The 13,862-nt window shown below is 46.5% G+C and overlaps 1 protein-coding gene across 1 annotated transcript in view; it reads right to left on the bottom strand.

The window, feature by feature from the left end:
• Positions 1-13,862, bottom strand: part of CSMD2 (CUB and Sushi multiple domains 2) — a 690,555-nt gene that overhangs the window by 65,055 nt on the left and 611,638 nt on the right. Inside the window, exons 49-51 of the mRNA XM_056846155.1 lie at positions 13,067-13,255; positions 2,121-2,306; positions 1,005-1,199 (exon numbers count right to left, since the gene is read on the bottom strand). Of these exons, the coding sequence (XP_056702133.1) occupies positions 1,005-1,199; positions 2,121-2,306; positions 13,067-13,255 (570 nt within the window). The remainder of the gene's footprint in view (positions 1-1,004; positions 1,200-2,120; positions 2,307-13,066; positions 13,256-13,862) is intronic.

The following is a 13,862-nucleotide window of genomic DNA, read 5'->3' as shown; positions in this document are numbered from 1 at the left end:
CGGCTCCACGCTAGCTGGCCTCCCTGCCCTGCCCTGCTTCTTATCTCCTCCCTTTCCCTGTATTCCCTCCCTTTCCCATTCCTTCCTCTCCCTCCTCTTCTTCTTTTGTTGTTCTCCCATTATTTAGGGGCAGCCGCTTGAATTTTTTAATGTACCATTGGAAATTATTTTAAATGTTGATTTTATGCTGTTAACGTATTTATTTAAATTGTATTTTATTGGTTGTTAGCCACCTTGAGCCTGGCCTTGGTTGGGAAAGGCAGGGTTAAAGCCTAAATACTACTACTACTACTAATCCAGATAGAGAAAATTTCAAACAAACCTAAGCACACTATGGTAAGGTCGCCAACCTCCAGGTACTAGCTGGAGACCTCCTGCCATTGCAACTGATCTCCAGCCGATAGAGATCAGTTCGCCTGGAGAAAATGGCCGCTTTGGCAATTGGACTCTATGGCAGTGAAGTCTCTCCCCTCCCCAAACCCCACCCTCTTCAGGCCTCGCCCCAGAAACCTCCTGCCAGTTGCCAAGAGGGACTTGGCAACCATACACTATGCAACCGACTCATGGCAACCCCTTTTTGGGGTTTTCATGGCAAGAGACTAACAGAGGTGGTTTGCCAGTGCCTTCCTCTGCACAGCAACCCTGGATTTCCTTGGTGGTCTCCCATCCCAATACTAACCAGGGCTGACCCTGCTTAGCTTCTGAGATCTGACGAGATCAGGCTAGCCTGGGCCATCCAGGTCAGGGTACACTATGGGTACATGTGTCTAAATGAAGGGAAATGCAAGTGAGTCCTTGACACCAGAGCATTATTTGGCCATGTGCATTTTCACCTAACGTTCAAGTAGAGTGACTTTCACACACTTGTTTCCCACATTCACCAACTTTGCAACGCCAGATGTTACAGATCTGGTTACCGCCTCCACTTCCCAGGCACACAGACCCGGGCTTGCCTCCGCGGCCTCCCTCTCCTTGCTTGGCCAAGAGGGCAGATCCCAGCTTACTTCTGCAGGTGGGCATGGGCTCTCTTATGCTCCACTTCCCATTGGCCTGGCACTGGATGACGCGGTGCCCCATGTAATAGTAGCCAGGGTCGCAGATCAGAATGAGCTGGGCATTGTATTGATACTGCGTCTCGTAGATCAGCCTCCACCTGCCGTGCTCCACTGCAATGCTGCTGACATCGGGACAGCCGACCGCTGAACACCAGCAACGCCAAAACAAGGAAACAAAAAAATGAACGCATTATTTGTAAGGTCAAGGCAAACAGAGTCATATTCTCAAACTTTTGAAGAAGAAGAAGAGTTGGTATTTATATGCAGACTTTCTCTACCTTTTAAGGAGAATCAAACCAGCTTACAATCACCTTCCCTTCCCCTCCCCACAACAGACACCTTGTGAGGCAGGTGGGGCTGAGAGGGTTCAGAGAGAACTGTGACTAGCCTGAGATCACCCAGCTGGCTTCATGTGTAGGAATGGGGAAACCAACCCGGTTCTCCACAGCAAGGGAGCAAACAGCAGGGAAGCCGATGTCTACATTAGTTCTGATAGCTAAAATGGAACCTCCATAGACAGGAGCAAAATACCCCTGAACAGATGTCAGAAAAGTTACCACTCGACTTGGGAGTCCCAGCTTCAGTAGTTTGTACCACTTAAGGAAGAATCAAACTGGCATACAATCACCTTCCTCTCCCCACAACAGACACCCTGTGAGGTAGGTGGGGCTGAGAGAGTTCTGAGGGAACTGTGACTAGCCCAAGGTCACCCAGCTGGCTTCATGTGGAGGAGCAGGGAAACCAAACCGGTTCACCAGATTAGCCTCCGCCGCTCATGTGGAGGAGTGGGGAATCAAACCCGGTTCTCCAGATTAGAGTCCACCGCTCCAAACCACCGCTCTAAATCACTACACCACGCTGGCTACCCTTACATTCTAGACACTGGGGGAACCAACGGAAAAGGGGGTGAGCTTCCTAGAGATGAATGGCTGTCCTGTGGTAGACGTGGTCTGAGCCAACAGAGCTCTTATGTTGTTAAACAACTCTGTGGTGTTTATTTGAATAAACAGGCCACACCCTCGCCCTATGAAGGAGCAGGAGTCCACCGCGGTCGGGGCCACTCACCCACGCACTGGAGAGGGTTGTTTCCATTACTCCACTGCCCGTTCGGCAAGCACTCCACACTGGAATCTCCCATGGTTGGAAGGTGGAAGCCATAATTACACTGGTAAAAAGCCTGGGTGCCCACTGTGTACTCCTTTCCAAAAACGACACCATTTTTGGGAGCTTGAGGAACTCCACAGGAGATAGCTGGGAAGGAAATAATGAAACACATCATCATTTGCACCTGGCACAAAGTCTTCCTATCCAGATTCTCATTGGTTTGATCTCTAAATCAGCCCACCTCACTTTCCCAGAAAACTTCCCAGCCAACAGACACAAGTGTCTGTCCGATGTTTCCTCCCAAAGAGGTTGGAATTTCATCTACCAGAGATGAAGAGGAAATGCAACTGCCTTAGGAGGCAGAGGACATTTCAGAAATTCAATCCTCCTTGCCCCTTGGCAACTCTTTCCACTCCCTCGATCTTAGGACCTGGTTGTTGTCAATTTACCGCTGAGCACTTACAAAGTTTGTGAACATGCTATGACATCACAGCAGCTCTTCTCAATAACTGAAGTCAGACCTTCAGTGGCAGCTTAGACTGCCAGGCTTCTGTGACATCAGAGCAGATAAGCCGCTAGAATGAAGTTTATCTTCTGTGTGAAAACGAGACCTCTATTTTCACAAGGTAACAAAAAGGCCCAAGAGGGATGGGTCAGCAGCATAGATCCGCAGAACACTCTCCCAGAATCCTCTGCATGTTGCAGGATAGCCTACTTGTGTGGAAAAGTTTACTTGAATGCCGAAAGTGTGAAAGCTGCTGGTTAAGACTACGGTTTTTGTGGGAAAGCGGACCTCATTCCAAAGCACACATAAGAAATCCCTTTCAGGGGATCAAGAATCCGAATTTAGCAGCCATTGCAAAGAAAGAGAAACCCAGATTCTTCCGTAACGGTGAAATTTGGAATGAGATACTGGTCAGTGAGAAGTATCTGAGAGGGCTGGAGACAGGCAGTGCTATTGTAAGCAGAGTTACACTGTCATAAATCCATGGGTTTAAGACCTTCTGAGTCAGGGATGTAAAACTCAATTGTTACGAGGGCCAGATATGAGATAAATGTCACTTGGTCGGGCCTGGTCATACCTCGCTGGCCCAGACTGAGAGTGGCGGGAGGAGAGGCTGCCTCGACTGACTCTTGGGCCGGATAAGAGCTCTCAAAGGGCCAGATCCGGCCCACGGGCCTTATATTTGACACCCTTGTCTACGTGAATGGACTCAGAAGGGTGTAACTCTGCTTAGGGTTGCAGTGTAAGGCTCTTAAGGATCAAGGACAAAGGGCAAACAGGTGTAACAGAACAGGCCCAACGCACAACTCAGAAGTCCAGATGGGATTCATGTCAGAGAAGACAACGTTTGGGAAAGGGTAATAGATAGGAACAAAAGAAGGTGCTGGGAAGGATTCTCGCAAGAGAAGCCGAAGAATTCATACTCCGAGGGTCTTTATTCCTTCGGAGGGCTTTCGGCTCAGAAAGAAACAAAGTTGCAGCAGGCGAAAAAGGGTCCTGCGTAAACGGATGTGGCCGACTGGCGTTGAGTGACATCAGTCGCATCCTGGCTTTGCGGCGATAATTGCGTGCATGTCATCTGTGCAAGTTAAGGAGTTCAGCAAATCCTCCAGCAGGGCCAGGTGTCTAGACGGAGAGTTGCGATGAATACCAATTTTCACCCAGCATCCGCAAGTGGAACGAGAGGCGTCTGTGAATCCTCTCACCTCTTCCGGCTCCCGTTCTGTAATCTCTTTTAAGCTTTCGGCATTATCGCAACAAAATAACCAGAAGAGCCTGCTGCACAGCTCCCCCAAGCAGCCTGCCATCCTGTAAGATCACATTTCTGTCTGATCCCTAAGGACTCTGGCTCACAGTTCCTTTTTTTGGGGGGGGGGGGTCATCAGTGCATCCTGTCCCAGAAAGCCACTCCATGCTTATGCTGAACAGCGTGTGTTACTCCTCTGGCTATTCAGGCAACAGGTAGAGGAATGGCCTGCTCTGTCCAGTTCATGCAGAAGCAACACTAGTATATATCCAGGCCAAGGGGAGCAACATCTGAATTAGGGACACTTGAACAGCCAGGGATACTGGCTGGAATCCTGCTCTTTAGTTAGGAGCAGGGAACAAATTTTTCACCAGGCAGTTCAACTGTTCTCATGCAGCTCAAGCCTGTTTGTCTCATTATTTCTCCCGTATTCAAACAGCACAATACAATGCAATTGGCAGTATTTCACACATGTGCATTCTCACACAGTGCAATTGCAGTCCTAACTTCTCCCCTATTCCACAGATCTGTCATAACTGCTTGCTGGCTCTTTTTTTTTTTTTTTAGTAGAGGATGAATGGCACCTTCCTTCAAAATCTTCAGAAAATCCCCCATAGTAAAGGGGGATAAGCATTGATAATTCTCATTCATTCACCTTCACCTTGCAAGACTGTCAGCCAGGATGGTCAAGGGTCCAGAGCTGTTAATGGTAGCCTTCAGAGCACCCAGGATCCTGTCAACATTGTTTTGAGGATACCAAGCTGAAAGCATCCATGGAAAAAGGACCAGACAGTGCTTCAGACACCTCTATGACCTCACCTCTTCCCATCCGAGTTGGAGCGAATCCAAGAGATTTTATCACAGCTAACAGTCCGTTTCCAGCATGCTACTCTTGAAGTTGCCAGATCACCATATATAAATGAGCTGGATGCAATTCAGTTGACGCAACAGAAGTAGAAAAATATTTCTTCTTTGCCACTATTACCATCACCGCATGGACTTTCTAGTGTCCTCTATAGTGTGCTTTGTCAGAAATAGTCCAAGTTCTCGACCGGTGGTGCCCAGATATCTTCCAGTTTCCTACTAAGGGGAAGAGGAGGACATTGGAGAGCAACCATGTCTATTGTCCCAAAGAGCCTAGCATTGCATGCTTCTATGAAGGCACAAAACAGAGTTCCTGCTTATTCCCACTGGGAATGTAAAGGTAAAGGTCCCCTGTGCAAGCACCAGGTCATTCCTGACCCATGGGGTGGCGTCACATCCCAACGTTTACTAGGCAGACTTTGTTTGTGGGGTGGTTTGCCAGTGCCTTCCCCAGTCATCTTCCATTAACCTCAGCAAGCTGGGTACTCATTTTACCAACCTCAGAAGGATGGAAGGCTGAGTCAACCTTGAGCCGGCTACCTGAAACCAACTTCCGTTGGGATCAAACTCAGATAGTGAGCAGAGCTTTTGACTGCAGTACTTCAGCTTACCACTCTGCGCCACAGGGCTCTTTCAACTGGGAATGAGGGCGGGCTATAAATGTGAAGAAACAAACAAGCAGTTCATAATATCTCCCAAAGCACTCTGGAATCTGGGCCCACTAGTCTCTGAGGACAAATCATTTTAATCAGCCTGTGGCTCCTGGAAGGAGGCAGGGTTGTGTCTCTAACCCCCTCTTCAGACGACCAGATAACTGCTCAGTACAGAAGGAAGTACTTCTTTCCTCAATGAGAGATTACATTTTGAAATTTGCTGCGAGTGGACACAGTGATGGCCACCAGCATAGATGGCTAGAGAAGAGGATTAGACAGATCCACGGAGAAGAGGTCCAGCAGTGGCCCCTAGCTGTGATAACCAAAGGGAATGTCCAAATTCAGAAGAAGCAAGCCTCTGAATACCAGTGCTCGGAGGCAATGTCAGGGGAAGGCTTCAGCCCCTGTGCCCTGCTTGTTGGGGCAACTGGTTGTCCACTGTGTGAAGCAGAATCCTGGAATAGATGGACCACTGGTCTGATCCAGCAAGGTCCTTCTTATGTTCTTAGTTTAGGATACAAGCTTTTGCATGCATTGGGCTCATAACAGCCTGGGACAGGAGCATAGCTTGTTAAACTGGCCTCTGCATGGATGCTGTAATTCCCCAGAAAAAAAATCGATCTAGAGATGTCCAATATCAGGTTGAAGACCACTTCCACCAGCACAGACAGAGTACCTACTTGTAGGCTAGGCGGACACTATACCAGCAGGATATCTAACTTGTAATCCAACATAAGGAACACACAATCGAGGTTGGCAATTGTCTGCAGAAATGATGTCCTCTTTCATTTTCATGTAATTGGTTATTTGCTCCATAACTGATATTCCACATTTTAATTAACCACATTTTAACATCTGGCATGCTGGCTTGCGCCTATCTTCCTGAAGTCGCCTCCAATTGGAAAAGTTCCATTAATCCTGTGTCAATACCGGGCTTAGCGAGTCTGAATGCAGGCCTGCCCGGACCAGCTGTAGTTCATCGCAACGTTCATTACGCCACTGCAGAAGGCCAACCAGCTTCAGTACACCTCACTGGTAGCACAGATGATCAGGCAAAAAAAAAAAAAAAAAAAAAATGGCCGCAGCTACAAGCTACTGGATTTAGCAACTGGTCCCGCACAAAAGGAAAAGGCACCTCCTGTGCCCTTCTGAATCAAAACAACATCCCGGCATGCTGAATTTGGCACCTTCCAGCAGAATATGGCATAACTAAGTTGTTATTTACAGGGCTCAACACAGTGCGATGCAACTCAGTTTGGTAATATATTCTCCATCTGCTCCACAGTACCCAGTCGGGATCATTGCTCTCCAGGAGTGATGGAAGAGAGGATGAAAACACATGCCCTCTTCATGGGGAAAGATGAGTCAATATTTGCCTTTCAAAGAAATTCATCCAGAGCTTACAGTCTTCGACAGAGAGAAAGCTGCCCGGGTGGTGACATTTATGAATTGGTGCGTGTAAGAAGGAATATAGCAAAGAACCGGAATCGCCAACAAGGCGCTTACAAATGGCAAAAGAAAAGGAAGTTGTCATTGTTCAACATGACATTGGCAGAAGCAGGAGGAACTGGATTCTGCAATTCTTGGCCTTAATAGATGCCTTAGTGAGCACACACGACTGGGAGTACTAAAGCTGAGTAATGTTTTTTTCCATTACCAGCCCTCCCCACCACCAGCTTCCTCCTCCTACGTGTTTGGAAGGAGGGAGGGCTAAAAGGAGACAGGGAGAGTTGGCAGAGAATACCACAGGGCTTGATTTGAAGAAGGCCTGAATGGAAATGATTTGAGTTTAGAAGAGTTTTCCCGTTTCTAATCCTAATTTCCAACCGAAATGAAACCTGGAGGTGGGAAGTGCCATCAAGTCACAGCCGACTTATGATGACCCTGTAGGGTTTTCAAGGCAAGAGATGTTCAGAGGTGGTTTGCCATTGCCTGCCTCTGCGTAGGAGCCCTGGACTTCCTTTGTGACCTTCCATCCAAGTACTAACCAGTGCCAATCCTGCTTAGCTTCTGAGACCAGATAATATCAGGCTAGCCTGAGTAGGGTTGCGAGCTCTGGGTTGGGAAATACATGGAGATTTTGGGGGTGGAGCCTGAAGAGGGCGCGGTTTGGAGAGGGGAGAGGACTTCAATGCCATGGAGTCCAATTGCCAAAGCGGCCACTTCTTCTTCTGCTGCTGCTGCTGCCACCACTGCCAAAGCAGCCATTTTATCCAGGGTAACTGATCTCTATCAGCTGGAGATCAGTTGTAATAGCAGGAGATCTCCAGCCACCACCTGGAGGTTGGCAACCCTAAGCTTGGGCCATCCAGGTCAGGGCTAAATGAAACCTAAGGGAGCTGCAATGAAATGTGTGTGTGTGTGTGTAAAGTGCCAACAAGTTGCAGCCGACTTATGGAGACCCCTTATGAGGTTTTCAAGGCAAGAGACTAACAGAGGTGGTTTGATAGTGCCTTCCTCTGCATAGCAACCCTGGACTTCCTTGGTGATCTCCCATCCAAATGCTAACCAGGGCTGACCCTGCTTGGCTTCCGAGATCTGACAGGATCAGGCTACCCTGGGACATCCAGGTCAGGGCATAATGAAACATAAGCAAGTTGAAATGAAATCTAAGGGAGTTGTAGCCATACGCTCCTGGTCTTCTTTTATAATTCTTGCTTCTTTCTTTTCTCCTGTTTCAAACGAAGGCTTGGATTTTGAGAGTGGGGAGGTGCTGGATAACTTGGTTTTGATCCTTTTCTTGCAGCTGACTACTGCATACACACATTATCACCTAACTAGATGAGGTGTTTACATGTGCAGGCGTATGCTGCAATCTGAATCTTGTTCCTTGCTTTGCTAGTAGGAACACTAAGATATACAATGCTGCAGGCAGAAGTTATAAACAAACCTCATGTTGAAGATTATAAAGTCATGTCTAGTCTGCTGAACAACAAAAAAAAGTATGTCTTCTGCTGCCAGCGGTAAGTGTTGTGAGAATTCCAGTTAAGGGCTAGCTTTCACACATACATAGTTATCACTTGACGTCAAGTGGTGACCTGAATGTGTAGATAACCCGTCTCCAATCTAACACCACAGACAGAATTTTCACAAAGTTTAACATGTCGTTTTCCAATGAAGGGAGGCCACAAATTCAGCCATGAGTCATCCAATCTTGATCAAACAGAGCTGCCAGGCAGGGGGAGATGAAAGGTGGACAAAAATCCAGGGGCTCATGAAACTGGGCAGGGCACTCTTTTCATTCCACTGAGATTACTCCAACTCATGTTCTTAATTATATTTTGGTCCAAAATCCAAGATTCTGGCCTTTGTATTCTCTCTTCTGGAACTTTCTTCCACCTTCGTTACAGTTGACTCACTCACTCCTTCTGAGCTCTTGACTTTTTGGGTAGTATTTTGTCACAGTTTCCATCATACCTCTCTCACTGTGCCTTTCAAGTTTCTTCCAGTGGTTTGATTTCTTCATCTTTCCCCCTACTGCAGGAGCTTCTAAGGGATCAGCATTACGCCCCTCTCCTTTCTACTCTAGTCCAATCTCGTCAGACCTTGGAAGTTAAGCAGGGTCAGTTCTAGTTAGTACCTGGATGGGAGATTATTAAGGAAATCCAGGGTTGCTATGCAGAGGCTGGCAATGGCAAACCACCTCTGTTAGTCTCTTGTCTTGAAAACCCTATGGGATTGCCACAAGCTGGCTGTGACTTGATAGCACCTCCTTCCTTCCTTCCTTCCTTCCTTCCTTCCTTCCTTCCTTCCTTCCTTCCTTCCTCTTGGTATTCTCCTACTTGGACCCATTTTCTGTTCATTTGGTCTTCAATACTGCCTTAATGATCTACAGCTATATTGCTCTTTTGCCCCAAGGCCCGCTGTTTGCACTGCTCTCCCTTTCTCTCCTTGGATGAATGTCTATTTTCTTAAACTTAACCAAGCAAACTGTATTGTCCTCTTGCTTCTCAGTTTTTTTAGCATCATTTTCTTTACTTCTTGATAACATGGCTGTTTATTCTTCTTCTCAAGTTCAGAGTGTTGGAATCCTTTTTGATTCTTACTTTTTTGTGTGTGCTAACACTAGTGACATTTCAAGTTGAGATCATATTACTCCTTCGTCCCATTTCCTTCCTTACTTTACAGATCTTGGACTTTCTGTTGTCCTCTCTAAATAAACAGCAAGTGCCATGCAATGGTTAGAGAGTTGGACTGGTGGAGAAAGTGCTGTTGAGTCGCAGCAGACTTGTAAAGACCCCGTATGGTTTTCAAGGCAAGAGATTAACAGAGGTTGTACGCCTTTGCATAATGACCCTGGACTTCCTTGGCAGTCTCCCATTCAAGTACTAACCAGGTCTGACCCTGCTTAGCTTCCAAGATCTGACAAGATCATGCTAGCCTGGGCCATCCAGGTGAAGAAGTGCTGGACAAGGACCAAGGAGATTTGAGTTTCTATCCCCTCTTAGCCATGAAATTTACTGGGCAACCTTGGACCAAGATATTCTCTCTCTCAGCTAGGGTGGCCAGGTACCTCTTCACAACCGGTGGGAGGTTTTTGGGGTGGAGCCTAAGGAAGGCGGGGTTTGGGGAAGACTTCAATGCCATAGAGCCCAATTGCCAACGCGGCCATTTTCTCCAGTTGGACTGATCTCTATAGGCTGGAGGTCAGTTGGAATAGCAGGAGATCTCCAGCTAGTACCTGGAGGTTGGCAACCCTAGTCTCAGCCCAACCTATCTCATGACTGTTGTGAGGATAAGGCAGAGAAGGTAAGAGCTATGCACATCATCCTGAGTTCCTTGGAAGAAGGGATAAAAACCGTGACAGATATATATCTTCTTTTTGTTACCCCTTGGGCTCTTTCCAGATACCAATCATGTAACTGAACCAAAGGTTACCAATGCCATTTATATATTATATTTGTTCCCCGTTGCCCACATGTCTAAGGGGCTGAAGGGAGCATCAATGGAGTTTTCCGCATTTTATCCTCCTACAAAAACTCTGTGAGACAGGTTAGGCTGAGAGTGTGCAGCTGGGGTACAACCGGTGAGCTTCATGGGCAAGCAGGGACGAGACCTGGGGTCTCCTTCAGTAGTCTATCACACCCCACTGGCACATTCATTGCCAGCTTGCACATCCAGGTACAGCGTATCTTGCAGATGGGACCATAATATCTGCAAACCTGTTGCCTCTCAAGGACATGTATTTACACTTGAAAACCTTTCCCCATAGAAGACCTTTCCTCCTCTTTTTTAAATCATCCCTCCCAGAACCATCAACTTTTTATTATTTTAACCTAACTTTGATTTTTATTCAGAGCTGATATTGTATCGAAATAAAATTGGATTGATTGATTGATGTATTTACACCTGCAATTCTGCTGTTGTCACACTGGAAGCTGCCATTCCCTAGCAATAATACAAACCATTGCGGTGCGTGACAGCACAACCCTTTGCAATTGGCGTCGTGCAATAAAAGAGATGCACGCTCTCTGAAACGGCATCAAACCCACCAACTGTGTTCCAAGTAGAGAAAAGAGTTTCCAGAAAAATCTAGAGAGGTTTCGGTAAATACCCCCCCCCCCAAAAAAAAACCAGATCACCGGCAGCAGTATCAACAGTTCTGATGGAAATGCCCAAAATGTTAATTTCCCCTCTCTGGTTCCTTTCCTGTGTTATCTGGCTACCGGCGTGCTCTCTGCAGCTGTAAGAGAGAGTCTGCTGGAACACCCCCTCGCCCTGAAAAGCCACTAGCTTCACTGACTGGTATTTAAACATTCTTTTTATAGCCACCCAGGAGTTAGAGTTATTCAATGGAATGCGGCCTTTCGGGGCGGCCAGCTCTTCGGGGACAGCGGAATGGTAATTGCTATGCATTATCACTCGACTGCCCTGGGTTCCAGCAGCCTTTTTCAAAAAACCAGCCCGCTCCATTTCAGAAGACGCTGGTAATTAATTCCTGCTTTCGCAGGTAGAGAGATGCGCTCGCACCAGTGGGTTTAATGCATGGCTCCCAGCGGGATTTGAGAGTTACAGTTGCCACGACAACCCCAGGCTACTGCCGACAGGATTGGACCACCTGATTCGGCTGCTCCAGTCAAAGAGCTGCTTTTATCGCACTTTGGTTAGATTCCGGTCTCTCAATGAGAGGGGGAAACTGTTAGAAACATTTGCGCAACTTGGCAAGCATTTCGTTACCAAAAAAAAATAAAAAAAATAATGACAAAAGTTCTGAGATTCAGGCGGTGAGAGAATGATAAGGTACAGAAACTTGTTTATGACAAGGGATTGTCCTGGTTGTATCAAAACTCTCCTAAGCACCCCTTGAAATTCCACGGAGACAGTTTCGTAGTCACGTTTTAATTCCACTAAGGAGGCAAAACTAAGAATGTTTGGACTTTTCAACCTCTCTGAAGAGATTCCACTAGGCTTTCTGAAATACTTGTGCCTCCTCTCCAAAAGGTTCAACAACCCCACACCCCAAATTTGTGTCATATGATGCTTTCACTGGAGGCAGTTCTGTGAGATCCTGTGACAGCCATGAGAAATGCTGTTACTTTTTCTATCTTTTTTTTTTTTAAGTTTCTGGTTCTCATGGTTACAGAGATATTTTTGAAAATGGGAATGGTGAAAAGCAGCCAAGCAGCAGAAACGCAAGTTAATTGCTTTAGTTGAAATGCTGGGGACAAAAGATGTGTTTTGAATGCATCACTGGCCACACGAGAATACTAGTTACAGATCTCTCTCCTTACGACAATTTAATGCCTTCCCCATAGCTGCCCACTCACAGCCTCTAGGACAAAGTAAAAAGATGTAAATCCTAATAAATAAAATTATTATGAACACATGAAGCTTGCTTGACCTTGACATTGGTCTGTCAAGGTCAGTTTTCTCTACTCTGATCGGCAGCGGCTCTCCAGGATCTTAGGTGGAGGTCTTTCACATCACCTGCTGCCTGGTCCCTTTAATGGGAGATGCAAAGGATTGAACCTGGGACCTTCTGCATGCAAAGCAGATGCTCTGCCACTAAGCTATGTCCCCTACCTGCACCCCTATGCCTTCAATGTCATAGTTTTAACTTGAAAGAATGCATATTGGTATAGGTTTTGGTATAGACTTTCCTTTTCAGCTGAAGTTATATTGTTAAGCTACATAGCTATGATTCCGAAAGGTGAAAGTAATCTAATTTCTCGTATGTTAATAGCTGCTAGATTAGTATTTGCACATCATTGGAAATCTGATTTAAGCCCCACAGTCAATGAGTGGATCTTGAAATGCAAGGAAGCCTTTCTCCTAATCATTCTGACTAATTTAAAAAGAGGATATGATGTGTTGCAACAACAACAAAAATTGGCAAATGTTTCTTGTAAAAAACTTCATAATGTATAACTTTATAATGTTGATATAATGGATTATTTAGTCTATAATAAACTGTTTTGTTATGTGAAAAAAAAGAAAAGAAAAAAAGAATGCATATTCTTCACTTTTCCCCAGCTCCACTACTGTTCTCTCTTTCCCCCACCCACCGCAACTGTCTGCTTTGTCTCAACATTTTCAGGATAAACTCCTTGAGGCAAGAACCCATTTCCTTGCAAGATGCCGTAAAGGGACACCTTGTATGCCGATCGAGTGCTAATAACAACAATTTGATTCTGCCCACCTTGGCACAGTGGGATGGCTTCATTCCAGTGGAAGTAGCCTTGTGGGTATCTCACACAGGTGGCGATGCTGCTGCCGACGAGACGGTAGCCGGGGTCGCAACCGAACCGGATGGTGCTTCCTGGCTGCAGGCCAGTGTGGCTGAGGATGGAGCCGTGGAAAGGAGGTGGAGGGAGGCTGCAGTAGGGGGCTAGACGGAGGAGGAAAGGTACATGCTCAGAATTATGAAACCAAGTTCGAAAAGTATGAGGGTACGCTGACACATTCTTGCTCACATTCATCCTGCATTTTCCTCCACCTTGTGCAATGTTGAAAATGAGATAGCACCTTTCGGTACATGTGCCCAGCTCCTGGACCCATCTGATGGGCTACATAGAAAATACCCTGGGTAGATAGAGATGCATGTGCGTACAGCCCAAATGCATGAAGGCACAATCTGTGTGATCTGCAACATTTCCACTGTGAAGAGAATGGATCATGTATTCCAAATGTGATACCCAATGTGTGAAGTCATGTATACTAGGGTGGTGATCACAGAATCATAAAATCATAGAGTTGGAAGGGGCCATACAGGCCATCGAGTCCAACCCCCTGCTCAATGCAGGATCAGCCTAGACTCCTAGAGCATCCCTGACAAGTGTTCATCCAGCTGCTGCTTGAAGATTGCCAGTAAGGGGCAGCTCACCACCTCCCAAGGTGAGCTGCTGAACAACTTAGTGTACTGTTCCACTGCTGAACAATTTACTGTAATTCCCCCACCCCTAATATCCAGTCAGTACTTTTCCACCCATAATTTA

The sequence above is a fragment of the Euleptes europaea genome, chromosome 3, assembly GCF_029931775.1.
Source record: "Euleptes europaea isolate rEulEur1 chromosome 3, rEulEur1.hap1, whole genome shotgun sequence".
In the NCBI taxonomy this organism is placed as follows: Eukaryota; Metazoa; Chordata; class Lepidosauria; order Squamata; family Sphaerodactylidae; genus Euleptes; species Euleptes europaea.
This window is presented reverse-complemented; position numbering and strand designations above follow the sequence as displayed.